The 16,741-nt window shown below is 43.2% G+C and overlaps 1 protein-coding gene across 4 annotated transcripts in view; it reads left to right on the top strand.

Annotated features, from left to right (window-relative positions):
• The window catches only part of TSNARE1 (t-SNARE domain containing 1), a 469,627-nt gene that overhangs the window by 199,248 nt on the left and 253,638 nt on the right, over window positions 1-16,741 (top strand). For all 4 annotated transcript variants that reach the window (XM_058029909.1, XM_058029926.1, XM_058029901.1 and 1 more), the window contains exon 7: window positions 14,113-14,203. In XM_058029909.1, coding sequence (XP_057885892.1) covers window positions 14,113-14,203 — 91 coding nt within the window. The remainder of the gene's footprint in view (window positions 1-14,112; window positions 14,204-16,741) is intronic.

Here is a 16,741-nt window from a genome sequence, read left to right as displayed (position 1 = left end):
TGGTTTTAAGCACTGAGGGTGCAAGGAAACACGTTTGGGCTGCTCCATCTGGTTTTACAGTGCACTAAGTGTGACTTTCTCTGTTTCCTTGTCTTTTTGGGTCCCTACCTGCACAAATGCAATGTGATTTTCAACACATGATTTTAAATATATCATTTCCTACCCTGGTTACATTTACAATGGCTCGTGTTGAAGCAAGGCAACAGAGGCTCAGTCTCTGGAATTTTTTATTCTGCACATGAGCCTCGATTCAGGGAGAGGAGAAACATTATTGATCTTTCATCAGGTAATTTTCTTTTAAGCACCTGCATTGGACTCTTAACAGTGGTTCTTAAGCTGAATCCATTTTCCCCCTAGAGAACAAATTTGCTATCAGCAGCAGAGGTTTCTGATAACGGGGCTCACAGTTTTCACATCTGAATGGATTGGAAAGCTTGGATATTTCCCTTGGCCCTCCCTGTAAACAGAGAGTTGCTGTATCTGAGTTCATTAAATGCTCCTGCCAGCAGAGAGTCTTGCCTCACCTGAAACAAACCTCAGAGCCTGGTGATTTGTAATGGACTTCCTCATGTCTTTCATTGTGTTTGTTTATCCTTTTATTATCTATTTGTACTAGTTTCTTACTAGGGCAGGGTCTCTTTGAAGTTTAATTTTTTGGACGACCAGTGGTGCATTTTAATTGTCGTGGAGGCACAAATCATCCTGGCCACAGTCTAAGGGGTTTTTGTGTCATGGACCAGGGGTGTTGATTTGCACAATTCCTGTAATAACAGTGCCTTTTGGGTGCTGGGGCAAAATTTATTGCCCCACAAAATGGGGTCTTCATTCACATGGCTGCTCTAGCGGGTGTTTTATGGGCCAATAAAGTGCCTTGTGTTTTTGTAATCTAAGTGCTCGTCTGCTTTATGGTCTGATGTCACTTGCAGGGTGGTGGGGAAGAGCGACTTCTGGCACGCTGGAAATTATGCATTATTGTCACCTGGGAGCCTGAAGGATCTTTAAAGTAATGAAATGTGGGGCTGATGAGCGGAGGAGTCTCACCAGTGGCGTTTCTTTTAAGATTTTTGCCTGTTTTGGAAAGGTAATCATTCCTGAAAAGAGACAGATACATCTATCTGCCTGCTAAATTAAAGTGTTGCTTGAAAAGCACTGCCAGGCAGAGGGAAATGTAAGGTGAATGGAAAGGACAGTGAAGGAGAAAGAAAAGTATTTGGAGATTTAGACTCTGTATTTTGAGTGCATTGCACTCTGTGCGGGATAAATATATTAATTTTCCTTGTACTTCACAGCTTGCCCTTATGCTCAGGAAGTTGCAGAGATGTCAGATTTAAAGAGGCATATGAAGTATAAGGGATAGAGCAATAGGTGGCAAGTAGGCTGCTGAGATCCATTTCTCTTCCCAGCACAATTCCTTCCAGTTATCTCTGTGCTTTTGAGAACAAAGTGCAATATGAAAACAAATAAAACCACAACAAAAAAATCCTGCTCTCAAGCAAACATATTTTAAAGCTGATTCCTGCCTTATATTATGTTCACATTTTTCTGTTCTCCTGTCTCCTGCTCAAAAAAAACCCCTGAAAATCAGAAAAAATAGATCTTGGCACAAGTGCCTCAAGGGAGTGTGTTCAGAAAGCGCCAGCACTGTTACCAACATCGACTTTTACGCTTCACTTTGTACTTTAAAATGTCTCTTTGCTCCAGCTGACCTCCCTCTCTGCATAGCACTGTACTCCAAAACCCCTTCCAGCACAGGAGGAGGTGGAGGAGAGAGGAAAAACAAAGTTGTGGAGCACTTGGTGTTTGCTCTTGCTGTGGAGTTGAGGGATCTGCTCAGGATGGTTCAGAGAGAGCAGAAATGGCTCTGGTGAGAGCAGAGAGCCCCAGCCCACAGGGCATGGAGCAGTTAAAGTCATTCTCAGAAGCAGAGGAAGTGATCACATTCAGAAGGGGTCATGAAGGTAATATTATTTTTTCTGTCTGAAGCAGCAGCAGTTTGCAGCTTCCCATTCTGGTCCCAATATTTTTGCACCAGGCAGGCTGATAGCTTCAGGTCTGGCTCAGGACATGTTGGTGGGGATAAATGTGAGATGAATTTTAGGTGGGTGAGGAAGTGGTTTGGCCATCCCCTATCAGGGAAAATGTGATCAGAGCACCAGAGGGAGAAGCCCTGGTTTGTTTCCTCATATGCTGGAGCTGGACAGGTGAGGATTGGGGGTGGCTTTATAAATGTGTGGAGGTGTCATGGGACAGGAGGTGCTGTCCTAGCTCAGGTGATGTGGCTGGGGAGATGTTTGGGGAATGCAGAATCCCAGAATGGGTCAGGCTGGAAGGGACCACAGCGGGGTCACCTGGTGCCACCTCCCTGCTCCAGCAGAGCCATCCCAGGGCACAGGCACAGGATTGTGTCCAGATGGCTCTGGAATATCTGCAGGGAGGGAGACTCCGCACCCTTTATGGAAGATTCCAGTGCTCAGAAAGCAGTTCTTCCTCATGTTCTGGTGGAACTTCCTGGGGTCAGTTCCTGCCTGTTCCTCTTGTCCCATTGCTGGGAACACCAAGCAGAGCCTGGGCCCTGCTCTGAGCCCTCCCTGCAGACACTGACAGGGATGAGATCCCCTCTCATTGTCTTTTCTTGAGGATGAACAGCCTCAGCTCCTTCAGCATTTTCTTATCAGAGATGTTCCAGTCCCCATATCATCCTCCTCACCCCTCACTGGCCCCATTCCAGGAGCTCCATGTCTCTCCTGTACTGAGGAGTCCAGAACTGGCCACAGCACTCCAGATGTGCCTCACCTCCTCACCAGGGCTGAGGAGATTTACACAGGAAGTTGGAATTGAGCGTCTGAGTTTAGGGAGATTGATATAAAAATAGGATAGCAGCAAACTCTTGGTGTGAAATTGTTTGGGGTTGGTTTGTTTGTTTGGTTTTTTGTTTGTTTGGGTTTTTTTTTTTTTTTTTAGGAATTAGAGAACTTGTGGATAGTGTTTGGTTTTGGTGAAGTTCATATTGTTGTTGGGAGTGTGGAAATGGTGTGGAGGGAAAATTTAGTTCCTTCTCTGTAGGACATGTGAGAGAGAGGTTTGGGACCAGGGAGGTGAAATGTGGGACATAAACAAAGCATAATAAGAGTGGTTTTTCTGGGACAGAAAGAGGTCTGTCTGTGTAATGAGAAGTCCAAAAGGTGCTTTTCTGTTTAGAAGGGCATGGACTCTATGGATGAGCCTTGTTTGAAGCAGGACTTGTTTGTGAAGTTGCATTTAAATCCTGGGAGAATAAACCCAAAATCATCTTGTTCCACCTGAATGGAGTTTCCAGATGGAAAAAGAAGGAGATGCCAGGAGAAACCCAACTCATGGAATCCATAATCACCTGTCTTGGAAGCCAAAAGCTGTGCCATTGCCTCTGCCAGTGATGGTACCAAAGCAAAACAAATAGAGCAGGAGTTGACTAAATATTGGATTTCTTTGCATGTTGTGTCACTGTTAGTGGAGTTTGCATCATCTTCAACACCTGTTGCAAATACCAATCCATTTTCATTGCACAGATAGGTTAAATAATTGATATTTACAGTGCACTGTTTATTAACATCAGTGTGGAGCTTTATGAAATCTTTTTATAATGCCGAAATAAGTGTATTTCTAACAAACCTGGTGTCCCCAGTGCTGTTGTTTTGAAACATCGTCTTCATATTCTCCATCAAGCAAATCAGTGTTAATCAGACCTTGCTCCAGTTTGGTCTGTGAACTTTATGGTGAGGTTCCCTTCATTTATAACCTGGGATGAAATTGGAGATGAGGGTAACAAATGTGTTTTCTGAGCTGCTTCCTCCTGAACCCCACAGCCCCTGATTCCTGCCAGGGCTGTGCACGAAGCCACCGTGTCCCTGCAGGGCTCTGGATATTTGTCTGCTGCTTCTTAAAGCTGACTTTCCCAGAGATGATAAACCACCTGGCTTTGCTCTTTGGACTGCAGAAGAATTGCTTGGTCATTGCCTTTCTGTTTAGATTTCCTGCTAGTCCAAGGGTGGACATTTTTCATGGCTGTATGAGACAGCCTGTTTGCTCCACACTGACAATTCCAGGGGCACAATTGCTGCTAATGCCTTTTCCCTCTCACTTAAATCCTGATGGAGGAACCGGGTTTGGGCACATCTCTTAATTTAAGCATACACACAGGAGCATTGGTGCTTTAATGCCCCTAACTAGAAATGCACAAATAACCACAGCCAGCTGAAAAGTGTCTCGGGCTGTTTGTTTGCCTTTGATTTCTTGCTCACTTCACAAAATAACAAAACTCATTGCAGCAGTTTGAGTGAAATGGATTCATTTTTCAATTAAAATTGCCTGGGTTTAAGCAATGTTGGGGTTTTTGGTGTTTTATTTTTTTAATGAAACATCTATTTTCTGGGATGAAAATGCCTACATCTCAGAAATTGATGTGATTTTTTTCCCTTTTTGCAGATGTTTGCTCTACATGCTCTCACCACTGAAAAAATTTGGTGGCAACAAAACACATGAACCAGCAAAAGCAACGTTAAAAATGGAAATAAAACCTAAAAAATCACATCTCTCTTTACCAAAACTTTTCATCCTCCAAGTGCTGGCTCTTTTATTAACAGTGGTTCCATTGTGATTTTTCAAGGAGAGCTGAAGCAATCATTCATTCACATCAGCAAAGAACCCTTCATCTTTGCTTTTCACAGTGCCCTGTAGAGCATTGAATGCATGTTAAATGCTAAAACCAAGAGAGGGAGTGTGGAAAGTATAATAGACTCCATTAATCTGCAGTGCCATTTATCTCCTGTCCATTTGTCTTTCCCACATACGTGTCTGTGTGTGTGTGTGCAGGGCACCTTCTGGCACGTTTGTCCACCCTCAAAGCAATCTCTGTGGTTCTATGCTGAAACACACAAGCTAATCTACAGGACCATAAATTTTGAGTAAACTTGTTTCAAAAGTCATCATTTTTATCGTCATGAAGTCCTTGGGGTTTGTTTTATTTTGGATTTTGAGTCTGGAGCTTCCAGCCCATGTACTGCAACGAGCATGTTGTTAAGAGGGAGTTTGCATTTGTTGGTCCACACACAGAAAGATTTGATGATGGAATTAAGACAACATGCACATCTCTGCCATTCCAGGGCAGGGGGATTTTTCATCACAGAGTCATTGAATGGTTTGGGTTGGAAGGGACCATAAAGATTATATAGCTCAAACCCCCCTCCCGTGGGCAGGGGCACCTTCCACCAGTCTCTAAAACTCTTTTACAGTATATAATTTTTTTCTTTGTATTCTGAACTACAAGCAGGACTCAGAAAGTCTTTAGTTCTCCTCTCCAAGTTGACTTAACTCCTTCTACAGAGCCCGAAAAGCAGCGACCCTGAGCTTTCCCGCGCAGAATCGGAATCGCCAAATCACAGAATATTTTGTGCTGGAAGCAACCCTAAAAATCATCGAGTCCCAACCCTGAAAAACCTGGAAAGGCAGCTCCAATCCAAGCTTCAGCAAGGAGCTGCAGCAAATCACGGGAAGGAAGGCGTGATAGCAGCTCTGTAGGTTGGGTGTTGCTCAGCTGCTTTCGGTGACTGCTGCAGGCGCCGCCGGCTCTGCCGCTGGGAATTGCTGCAGGAACACATCCCTGCATCCCTGTGACCTCTCTGTGACAGATGCTGAGCTGCTGCCCCCTGGTTAATGCAGGAATGTGAGAGGCAGGACAGAATTAGAGAGCACGGGCAAAGCAATGAGAGCGGTCACAGCCGTGGTGCCGTTTATCTCGGTGCACTAAAAGGATTTTCGGGGCAATTTTGGAAATTTGGGTGAATATTTAGAGCTCACGGAGGGCAGCTGATGTCCTTGGGCTGGGAAGGGAGGGATCTGTTTGCTTTTGGCAGAAATCTGGTGCAGGAGGGTGGTTTACCTCAGCACAAGCAAAGTTGCAAGAATAGGTAAAAAGAAATAAGCAGTTTATCAGCACCTGGAAAGAAATAAAAATTAAAAAATATAACTATCATGATCAGTAGGCATCAGGGTTCATCAGAATGGAATTATGACAAATTAAATTAATTTTGCCTCTCATAAGCTAAGAGGCTTACTGCATAATGAGGGAGAGGGAGGTGTAATATATCTCAAGTGCTAACAGGGCGTTTACAAAGGATTCAAGGGGCTCTCCCATTAGGAAAGACAGTGGAACTTTTAAAAATAAAACTTCCTTGGGAATAGTATGGGTGGGAGAAAGAGAAACAAAGTGAGAGGTGACTAATGGCAGTGGCATTGTTGGGCTGCTTCCCATGGGGTCCTTTTTGAGAGCTGTCAGCAATGGCTTGACAGATGGAGTCTGAGGCGGTGCTGAGCTAATCTGTAGGTGATGCAGGGTTAAGGGGGTGTCTCATAAACTGTTTGGCACATAATTCCATTGAAAAGCACGAATCTGAATTGCTGGTAGTGGTTGATGAGTAACTGGCTGCCTGCAGCTGGTCAAATCCTGCAGGGGAGCAAGCATTCTCCTTATTTCAGTAATAACTGGTTCTTTATTTATGATTATTTAATTTTAAGAAGCCATGATAGAAAAGGTATTTAAAAATAGGTATTGAAAAAGCCATGAAAAATTCTGCTAAGGTTTGCACTTCTGTGATGAAATTTGTGAGGGCTGCTGACAGAAATTCCTGCTTTATAATGCAGAACCACTGAACAGCAGAAGTGCAAACCGTGTTCCTCTCTAGAGATGGTATTTCACCCTTGTCAGGGGGGTCTGAAATACCTCCCCTCCTTTTCCCACACAGGCACAGACCATCCCCTAAGCTCCTGTAAGAAAAATAGTGCCACGTCTCCTAATACTTTCAAGTGACAGGTAAATTGGAAATCCATTATGCTTTTATTTTAGAATATTGTGTGGCTTGAAACCTGGACGTAGCAGTCCATATTTCTCCTGACTTTTACTCTGCTGGATGATTTACACCTATGCAAAGAGGTTTGCTGACAGATCAGAATTAGAGCTCTTACTTTGCTCTGTTGTAAACTATTCCTCAAAATGCACAATTAGGTCTTGAAGAAGAAAAAGTGTGGGGGGGGAAATGGCTGAGAAAGTCAGTTTGGAGCCAGAATAGGTAGATTTAACTGATCTTCCTTTGATGATTGTAACAACACAGTAAATATACTTTAGGGCTTGGGGAAAATTAGTGCAACAACTCAGTCCAGGTTGGATGGGGTCCTGAGGAACCTGATTTGATGGATGGCATCCCTGCCCATGGTACAGGATTTGATCTCTGAGGTTCCTTTCAACCCAAACCATCCTGTAAGACTGTGATTCTAGGTAAAAATAAACGTAAAAAAAGAACCTTTCCTCCTAGTTCATCTTCCTGCTTTGTTTACATCTGCAGTAAATGCTTAGATGTGAGAGATGCCTCCTGCATTCCTCATGCAGAAACAGAGCCACAAGTTTTGGGTAGGGAAGATGTGTGCTAATGCCTTTACAAACAATTCCATGGGTGAGGGGATGGGTGTTAACATCTTTGGAATGGGTCTTAATGTCTCTGTTAACTTCAAGGATTGTTACAGAACCTGGACACAGACTCCTGAAACAAATGGGTCTGCACAAGCCTGAGTTTCTGAACTTTGGGGTAAAGTGCCAGATTCAAGGGGGCATATGGGGTAGGTGGTTTGGGAAGGCTGCACCTTCCTGGTACCTCAGGCAATGGTAATTACCAGAGATAATGGTAATATTAGTGCAACAGCTTGGGCCAGGTTGGATGGGATCCTGAGGAACCTGTTTTAATGGGTGCCATCCCTGCCCATGGCACAGGATTTGATCTCTGAGGTTCCTTTCAACCCAAACCATCCTGTGAGACTGTGATTCTGTAATTCCAAAAAATAACTTTTCCTCCTAGTTTGTCTTCCTGCTTTGTTTACATCTGCAGTAAATGTTTAGAGGTGAGAGATGCCCCCTGAATTCATCATGCAGAAACAGAGCCACGAGTCCAGTCCTGGATAGGGAAGATGTGTGCTAATGCCTTTATGGACAATTCCATGGGTGAGGGGATGGGTGTTCATGCCATTGAAATGGGTCTTAATGTCTCTGTTAACTTCAAGGATTGTTACAGAACCCGGACACAGACTCCTGAAACAAGTGGGTCTGCACAAGCCTGAGTTTCTGAACTTTGGGGTAAAATATCAAATTCAAGGGGGAATATGGGGTAGGTGGTTTGGGAAGGCTGCACCTTCCTGGTGCCTCAGGCAATGGGGAAAGGAGGAGTGCAACATGTGGTTGGGAGTTTGGGATGAAAGGAGGCTGCACCCTCCAAAACCGTGAGAGAGAGAAAGCCCTGTGGGTGTGTGTCACAGACATCTTTTCATGAAAAATCCTTTCCTTAGGATTTTTCCTCCTGAGAAGCTGAGAGGCCTCAGGAACAAAATGTAAACAATGGTTATCTGCTGCTGTGGAATGCAACAGGTGCATCTGTGATTGGTCTCATGTGGCTGTTTCTAATTAATGGCCAATCATAATGAGCTGGCTCGGACAGACAGTCCGAGCCACAAGCCTTTGTTATCATTCCTTTCTATTCTTAGCTAGCCTTCTGCTGAAACCTTTTCTTCTATTCTTTTAGCATAGTTTTAATGTAATATATGTCATAAAATAATACATCAAGCCTTCTGAACATGGAGTCATGTCTTTGTCTCTTCCCACATCCTAAGACCCCTGTGAACACCATCACAGGCTGTGCCCTGGTGGACTCTCTCCCTTCATTCACATAAATTTGCTGAACTCCTCTGTCAGCTTTTCACAGCGTGATTTTCCATACATCCTGGCATTTCTGTGATTCTCTAAAGTGCAGTGATGTAAGGCAGAAAACGTTTCCATCCTATAGATGAGTGTTTCAGCTTCCTCATGATGAGAAGAGGGGAGGGGGACACTGATCTCACTGGTCACCAGTGACGGGAGTGGAGTGGCTGGATCTGTGTCAGGGGAGGCTTAGGCTGGATATCAGGAAAAAGTTATTCCCCCAAAATGTCATTGAGCACTGAAAAGGCTCCCCAAGGACTGGTCACAGCCCCAAGGCTTCCAGAGCTCAAGGAGCATTCAAACAATTCTCTCAGGGTTGGGGTGGGATTGTTGGGATTGTCCTGTGCAGGGCCAGGAGTTGGGCTGGGATGATCCTCGTGGGTCCCTTCTAACTCAGGATATTCTCTGGTTCTGCTGTGGGATCATCCTGGCTGTGTAAGATACACTGCAAGGCTGGGTCACCTCTCCAGTGAGGATTCTCTGCATCATTTTGGAGGTGCTGTTGAAGCTTCAGACTAAGTTTGAGAAGCTCCCACTGAGTCATGAGGTGCAGAGAGGATCCCTTTCCTTTCTAAACTCCTCAGAGAGGAGCCTGGGGGCAGCTGGAACCAGGCTTATGCCCAGACTTTGTCAACAGTCTGAGTTTTACAACTTTGTGCTTGAGATTTTAATGGTGGCAAATCAGATACATGTCTATGAAAATGGATTATTTCTTATGATAAATGATTAGAACAAAATAACTCAATCAGGTTTATTTACTACGCAGCATAAAAGCTAAAAACAACTTACAGTATCAGACAGGATAGTGCACTAAATCAAAGCAATATTAAAGAAATTATGTTAAAGCTAACAAAACAAACAATTATTAGAGATTGATGTTACTCACCCAGGACAATAACTGAAGGCAAATCTTTTTCACTCAGCCTTGATGGATGTCCTTGGGGCACATCCTTTACCCAAAGGACGAATGTCCACACAGACTCTAAAGAGGAATAGGTTAGAAAATGTGTGAATATGTGTTTTCATATGTATGAAAACTGGACTAAATTTTTGTAGTTTAGAGAGGCTGACTGCCAGTCATGTGCCTCCAGGTCAGCTTGGCAACTCATCTGCCAAATCTCTGCCTCACTCTCAGGGTGTTGGTTTGAGGCTGATGTGGCAGATGGGTTTTAATACAATTCAACATTTTTAATACATTTCAACACCGAAACCCAGCACATGGTGCCCCTCTCAGCTCACCCCTAATAACTTGAAAAATAAGGCATTTTTTGAGGTTTTTGACCATATTCCAGGGCAGAACTTCATGCTACAGGTGCCCTCTCCTCCACAAACTACAAAGAATCTCCACTGGATTTTCTCTGTAGTTGAAAATTTTCTCTGTAGTTATCCCTTTATTAGGTGGAGAAAAGGGAATAGGATCCTTAGGATCCATTGCTGTCCCTGTGGGCAGTTCATGATGTTTTATCTACATGTATTTGAGGTTTGCTGGGTCTATCCGTTCCCACAGCCACCAGTCCTGCACAGAATCCATCTGTACCACAGGAAGGAGATGTCCTGTGGTGCCAATCTCCCTCTGCATATTTGATGCTCCCTTTTGCATCTGTCTCCAGCAGCAATGGAATAAATGTAAATGCAGCTGCTCAACCCACTTCTGCTTAAGCCACAGATCCTGCAGCTCAGGGCTCTGCCCAAAGTCCTCTGATTTTTACCTCTTTTTGGATAAGAAAACTGCAGTAAATATTACAGTAGCTTGTGAAAAAGACAAGTTTTGAGTTATGCTGAGCTATCTGATTTAATTCTTGCCAATTCTTCTTGACCACTCTTAAGTGAAAAATTACTCCATTGCTGTGCAGCTCCCCTGTGCTAAAAAAAGGGAATTCTCAATCTAATGATGTTCAAACCACTACAGCAAAGGTATCTTTGATCTATACCCAAAAACCACATTATTGCTCTTCCATTAGGGATCAGATGAAAATAAAATAAGCTGTATCTTGTTTTATGAGTGGAAATGGCATTTCCTGCTGGAGCTGGAACACAAAGCTCTTTGGGATTATTGTGAGTATCGTCAGGCACGGTGAGGCAGAGAGAACTCCCTCCCTTGCTGGTGTTTGCTGTTGCACTTGGGGCCTGATTATTTTTCCACTGGCTTGGCCATTCATCAAGTGTCTCAAAGAAGCAGCAGAGGCAGAAGTTCAGCTCCTTCCTGGTGCTCCCTGCGGATGGAGGGGAGCAGCCTCTCCGCAGAGCTCCTTTTAAAACTGGATAAATAAATTAGAGAGATGATCGTTCAAAGAACAAACTGTGAGCAGCTGGGGATCAGGGATTCACTGGACCATGCTCCTCCAGCAGAGGAAACAGCAGCCACGGGGAGCTCGTAGGCAGCAGTTTGGCATGCCCTGGATTATTTAGTGCTTTGTCTTTGCAGCATTTGTGCATGCAGAGATGCTCAGCAAGGGATGTTACCCCTCCTAAGAAATGCCCTCTCTGGTGCTCACCCTGCCAGGGTTTGTTTTCAGAGCAGAGCTCTGTATGTAGGCAGGTAAATCTTTTACTGAGTTTGTATTTTAGGTGCTTGGCAGCTCCACAGATGGAGTATTAACTTGCTGTTGTGTGTAGAGGACTCTTTTGAGAAGGAAATTTTATTTGTGAGAGACACCCCTTTAATTAACTTCCACACTTCCATGGGGAGCAGAATATAAAGACAGATAATAATACTAATAATGCTGTTAATACTAATAATAAAAACAACAACAAAAGCAACAACAACAGCAACATATCTTGTTACCATTACAAATTAAAATAAAATACTGCAGGAAGCAGCGTTTTGAGACGGCTTTTTTTTAATTAAGATCTTTATAGCATTTAATGTAAATTAAATATAATCATTGTCTGATTCCTGAGAACATCTCTGAGACTGAAGAATGAGAAGTTAATTGTGCTGACAACATAGTGGGAAGTGCCAAAATCAAGCACCAGCATGTTAGTTAAAGTGCATTTTGAATTAAGAGGTGGAAGGCAGAACTTTGATTTTTTTGTACTCCTGCTCCCACTTATTTTTCTAGCAGAGTAAAGTTCGTGCCCAGCACGAATTTATTACGTAAGATATCTAACACAAAATTTACATTACAATGCAAATGAAGAAGGCTTTATTTAACTTTAGAGATTGGGAAGGATCAGATGCAAGAGCCTAACAAGCCATTTTACTTTGGGGATGGGGAATTAGTGGTATGTAAATCCCTGAGTTGTTCTGTGGGCAGATAATTTAATGAGGTCTGCAAAAGGGATGTCAACTCCAGCATCTTGCTTTCTGTTAAGAGGAATTAGGTATGGAAATCTGAGATTTGAATCTACTGCCTGTAGAATTCATGCATTTGGTGGCAAGATATACTTGATTAAGAGATTGGGGATCAGGCTGACTGTGCACTCCTCAATGTTAGCAGTGTGACAGGATTCAATTCCCAGCTCCCTCTCTCGCAATGGCAGTGAGGAATACCTGTCTGTGATAGATATGACCTGTTCCATGTCAAATTAAAAGTGATGTAATTGCTCAGCTGGTGTGATGAGTCCTGGGATCATCAGTAAATGAAGTGCATTCTGATGAGCTAACACAGAAATTGTATTTTAATTTAAATAAACAGAGGTAATAACTCGTTATTGGATCTGGTTTTGTCTTCATACGGAATTATTTCTCCTTCTTGCGTGGTGCCAGAAGAATCTATGCCTTCTGTGTGAGCGTTCAACCATTGACACACATCTGAATTCCTGTTCTGCAACTGAGAGATGTTCTCTCCATGTGTACTAAGCTTTCACTTGTAGGTACCTTGTATGAACTCAAGTGTAATTTTATTCACTGGGAGAGTGGGGAGACCCTGGCACAGATTCCCAGAGAAGCTGTGGCTGCTCCATCCCTGGAAATGTCCAAGGCCAGGTTGGATGGAGCTTGGAGGAACTTGGTCCACTGGAAGGTGTCCCTGCCCATGGCAGAGCGTTGGAAATGGATGATCTTGGAGGTCCTTTCCATGCAAGGCCATCCTATGGTTCCATGATCCTGGACATCTTTCCCAACTGAGTTGTTTGCACAAGAACATTGAAATGGGGAAAAAACCGCTGAACTTTGGATTAAGACCTCAACAAGTGAGGTCATGATGTTTTCGTAATTAAGACTGTGTTTGGTTGACTGTGTTTGGTTGTGTTTGGTGACTGGCCTTGGTCTTCAAAGGAGGTGCTGGAAGAGCTGACCCAGCTCTCAAAAGAGGTGCTCTCCATCTGAACTGACAGAGAAAAAGGAAGGAACTGGAGAGACAAGCCATGTGTCTTCAGGACCTAGGGACCATGAATCGACATTTTGACATTTTTTGATCAAAGAACCTCCATTCACTTCAAATCTCACTACTCTAAAAAAAAAAAAGCACTGACAAATGAGTCTTTTTGATACAACTGTGGCTCATGCTCATGTGTGTCCTCAAAGGGAGAAAAAACATTATTTTCTCCGGGTCTTTTCCAGGTATTTCTTGAGGTTTTGAATGAAACCTCATGGAAAACCACTTATTTCTGACTGAAAGGATATGAAGTGCTCTCTGGAGAAGCTTAGAAGCTGAGAGTGCTCTGTTGACCTTAGAAAGCTTGAGAACTACTGGACTGAGCTAATAAATACCTTTGGGAAGCTTTTATGTCTTTTCCCATTTGTTTGTATGGTCCCAAAGAGCAAGGCTTGCAACCAGTGCTTACAAGGAATAATGGTACAGGAATTTGGTGTGTAAAAAGGAGGGACACCCATGACTGGAGGGGTTGCTGGTTTGGCTCCATTCCTGCCTGTTTCAGTGCTGGAAAAAGCACTCTGCACCTTCACATCCCCAGTGCTTTCCTGGAGATACTGTGTCATTAAGGGGCAGATGACGAGGGTAAGTAAATTTGTCCTGCTCCATTTCAGATTTCTCTCCTGAGAACAACATTTTTTCCTGGGCAAACAATCAGGCAACTCCCCTGTCCTGTCTCCTTTGGCTGTACAACCCTTCTTTGAAAATTTGCAGCACCAACCATCTCTGATGGCCTTGTTCCTTGTCCACCCCCTGTTCTCACCTCATCATTTCCCTTTGAATGGTTCACAGGCATTGTCTTTGTGCTGACAGCAAGGAGAATATTTTGGACATCTCCTTCCCAGTAATTCCTTCTGGTTTCCATGGCTGGTCAAGACCCAGGACTCCTGCAGCCCTCCTGAGCCTCCTTGTGCTGCTGTTGTTGTGTTGTCTCAATTGCTCTGCAGCTTGATAGATTTCTCCAAGTGTCTCATTATGCAATTAATTTCAATTGCAATTCCCATCATCTCCTCTCTTCTGCAGGCATGCCACCCAGCAGGAGACTAATAAAACCATCACGACTAGCACCAAAGCCATCAAGCAGCTGTCTGAGGTTGTCAGAGGCTCATCCAGGGTACGTGTCACTCAAGATGCTGTTGAGGGAGAATGATGGGTTTTGTGGAAGGAAGAATAATGAAAATAAGAAGTGGCAGTGGGTGCTTTAAAGCTGTTAAGCTCTGTGTCTTGCTATAACTTTCTTTCCTCTCAAACAAGTGTAGTTTTCACTTATAAATGACCCGGGGGAAAGCGGCTGCAGACACCAGTTCTCCTCCCAAAACTGGATCATGTAGAATTGGAAATCAAGAATTCAGCAGCAAAGCCTTTGGCCAGTTCACATCTATCTCAGGGTCTCAGTCTGGGTGAAAAATGTTGCAGAAATCATCTGAGTCACATCACATGAGTTTGGCATTGGTTGAAGACTCAGTTGTGGGGTGCAGGTGAGTTTGGGAGTGTGTTAAGTGCCTGGAAAGGCCAAAGCCATGGGATATATCTGGATATGACACTGATTCAGTGCAAAGGCAACTTTGGGGGTAGATAAATCCAGGCTGTGGCCAGATCAGAGCAGAATTTTAAATTAGAATTTACCCCACTCTGAATTACAGTTTATCCCAGAAAATCCCATATTTTTGTGTGCAGACTGGGCTGTCATCTCTAGGTTCAACTCAGCAGCAGTGTCACAGGGCATGAATGATCCCCATCCCATTGTCCCCAGTGCAAATAATGGACAAACAGAAGGTTTTTGACCTCCCAACAATGATTTTATACCCCAGATGTTGCTGCTGACTTGGCCCGTGATGTGCATCATGGACAAGAACACAAGAAAACTCTGGGGACCAGATTCCAGCTAGTGTGAAAGTTAAAGGAGAATTTTCACCCAAATAACATTTAGCACCTGAAATGAAAACAAGGACAATTTTTCTTTATTTCTGCTACACTCTTGCTTCCAGCATCCATATGGTTTCTAAGTCAGGAACTTTCCTGAGTTTATGTTTTATTCTCACTCACTACCTGCCGTTTTCCAAAGTCCTGTATTACTTCAACTCTGCTCTCACTGCCCTTCCACCTAGAAATAAGACTGCTCTAAACACACAACTCATCTCTGACCAAGTGGTTTTTACAGCCTGGATTTATGGCACTTGCCAACAGGCAGTTGAGATGAGGATTTAAAACTTGGATCACCCGAGGCCACCTTGGTAACCTGTGAAGGACCATGTGCAATTCAGCCTGCCTAAAAAAAAAATGAATGGGTGATGGGATACTCCAGAGGATGGGGAGAGAAGCCTGGAATGACTGTTTCCACATGTAGACATCAAGATTAATACAAGAATAATTTTTAACATGTTGCTTTGACTAGTGATGGATGGCAAGGACTGGTTTTTTTTTTTTTTTTTCTTGTTTTCTTGCATAATTACATCTGAGCTTGCTGAAACAGAAGATGCTGCCTTGGAGATATGGGGATCTGGGCTTTTTTTTTCCTTCTTTTTTTGTGCTGGTCTCCAGGCTCTATTTTGTGACATAAATTGGGTCCAAAGGGGAATCAGGGAAGGTCACATTAAACTCAATTACAGTGCCACACAAGAATGTCATTATTTGGCCTTGAAGCCCATGGGGACTCTCAGGAGAAGAGCTTTTACTGTCATGGGGAGAAAAATGGAAAATTGAAGGGAAAATATTTAAGAGCTAAGGAAATAGACAGAAGTAATTTCAGTAATATGAGGAATAAACTTTCTGCTTTCTATTAAATTGTATAATAACGTTTTTCTTCTCACTGGTCAATTATTTTATTTTTTTTTTTAAATTCTTCTTTTTAACAGTAGAATTTTAGTAATTAAACCTACAAATTTTGATAGAAAGCCTGTAGCCATCATCCTTTACACAGAAGAAATTGTTCTGGTGGATATTGGCTGCTGGTCAGTAAGTCCCTCATGGGAATCTGGGTAGCACTGCAAACTCTCCTCCCATAAAATTACTCACAGCATGAAAAGCCTTGCAGAGCTTTATAGTTAGTCCTCACCAATCCATTTTTCTGTGGATTGCTTTGCATGCACACACAGGAAAAAAAAAAAAGGCTTTTTTCCTCCCTTTCTTCCTTATTTTCCACCAGTAACACACTGCCAACGAGATGCAATATGGGATTTTCTCTGACTTCCCATAAATCTCCAAGTGCTGCTAGAGATATTGGAGTCAGGATGCCCAGCTGAGCAAATTGATTGTATTGCAGGAGCAAAGATGCTGCTCTAAGTGGATCAGTGTGCCACAAGGCAGGAGACTGATGGAAAATGGCTCTTTTAGGGCTTCATTCCAAGCTAACCTCAAAGGATGTAAATAGAGAGGTAGAGCTGGAATTCCATTTTTTGGTAGGTTGAGTGCTGGAGCATAAGATCTGCTCTCCAGGGTGACAAACTTATCTTATTTTGCATGTGGAACAAACATAAGGTTTATGGGCCTTTATCTGTAAAATGGGAATAATGACACTTGCCCTGCTCTAAAAATGGTTTTAAATCTTTGGATGAACTGAAATATTCTTCTGTGTGTGAAAAAACTACCATTAAAATTAAAAATGTTTATTCCATCCTTTATAAAATCTACTTTTGTAATCCCAAGCAGTTTC

Source organism: Melospiza georgiana, chromosome 1 (genome assembly GCF_028018845.1).
Source record: "Melospiza georgiana isolate bMelGeo1 chromosome 1, bMelGeo1.pri, whole genome shotgun sequence".
NCBI classification, from domain to species: domain Eukaryota; kingdom Metazoa; phylum Chordata; class Aves; order Passeriformes; family Passerellidae; genus Melospiza; species Melospiza georgiana.
The sequence above is the reverse complement of the archived record's forward strand: the minus strand, read 5'-3'. Positions and strand labels throughout refer to the sequence as shown.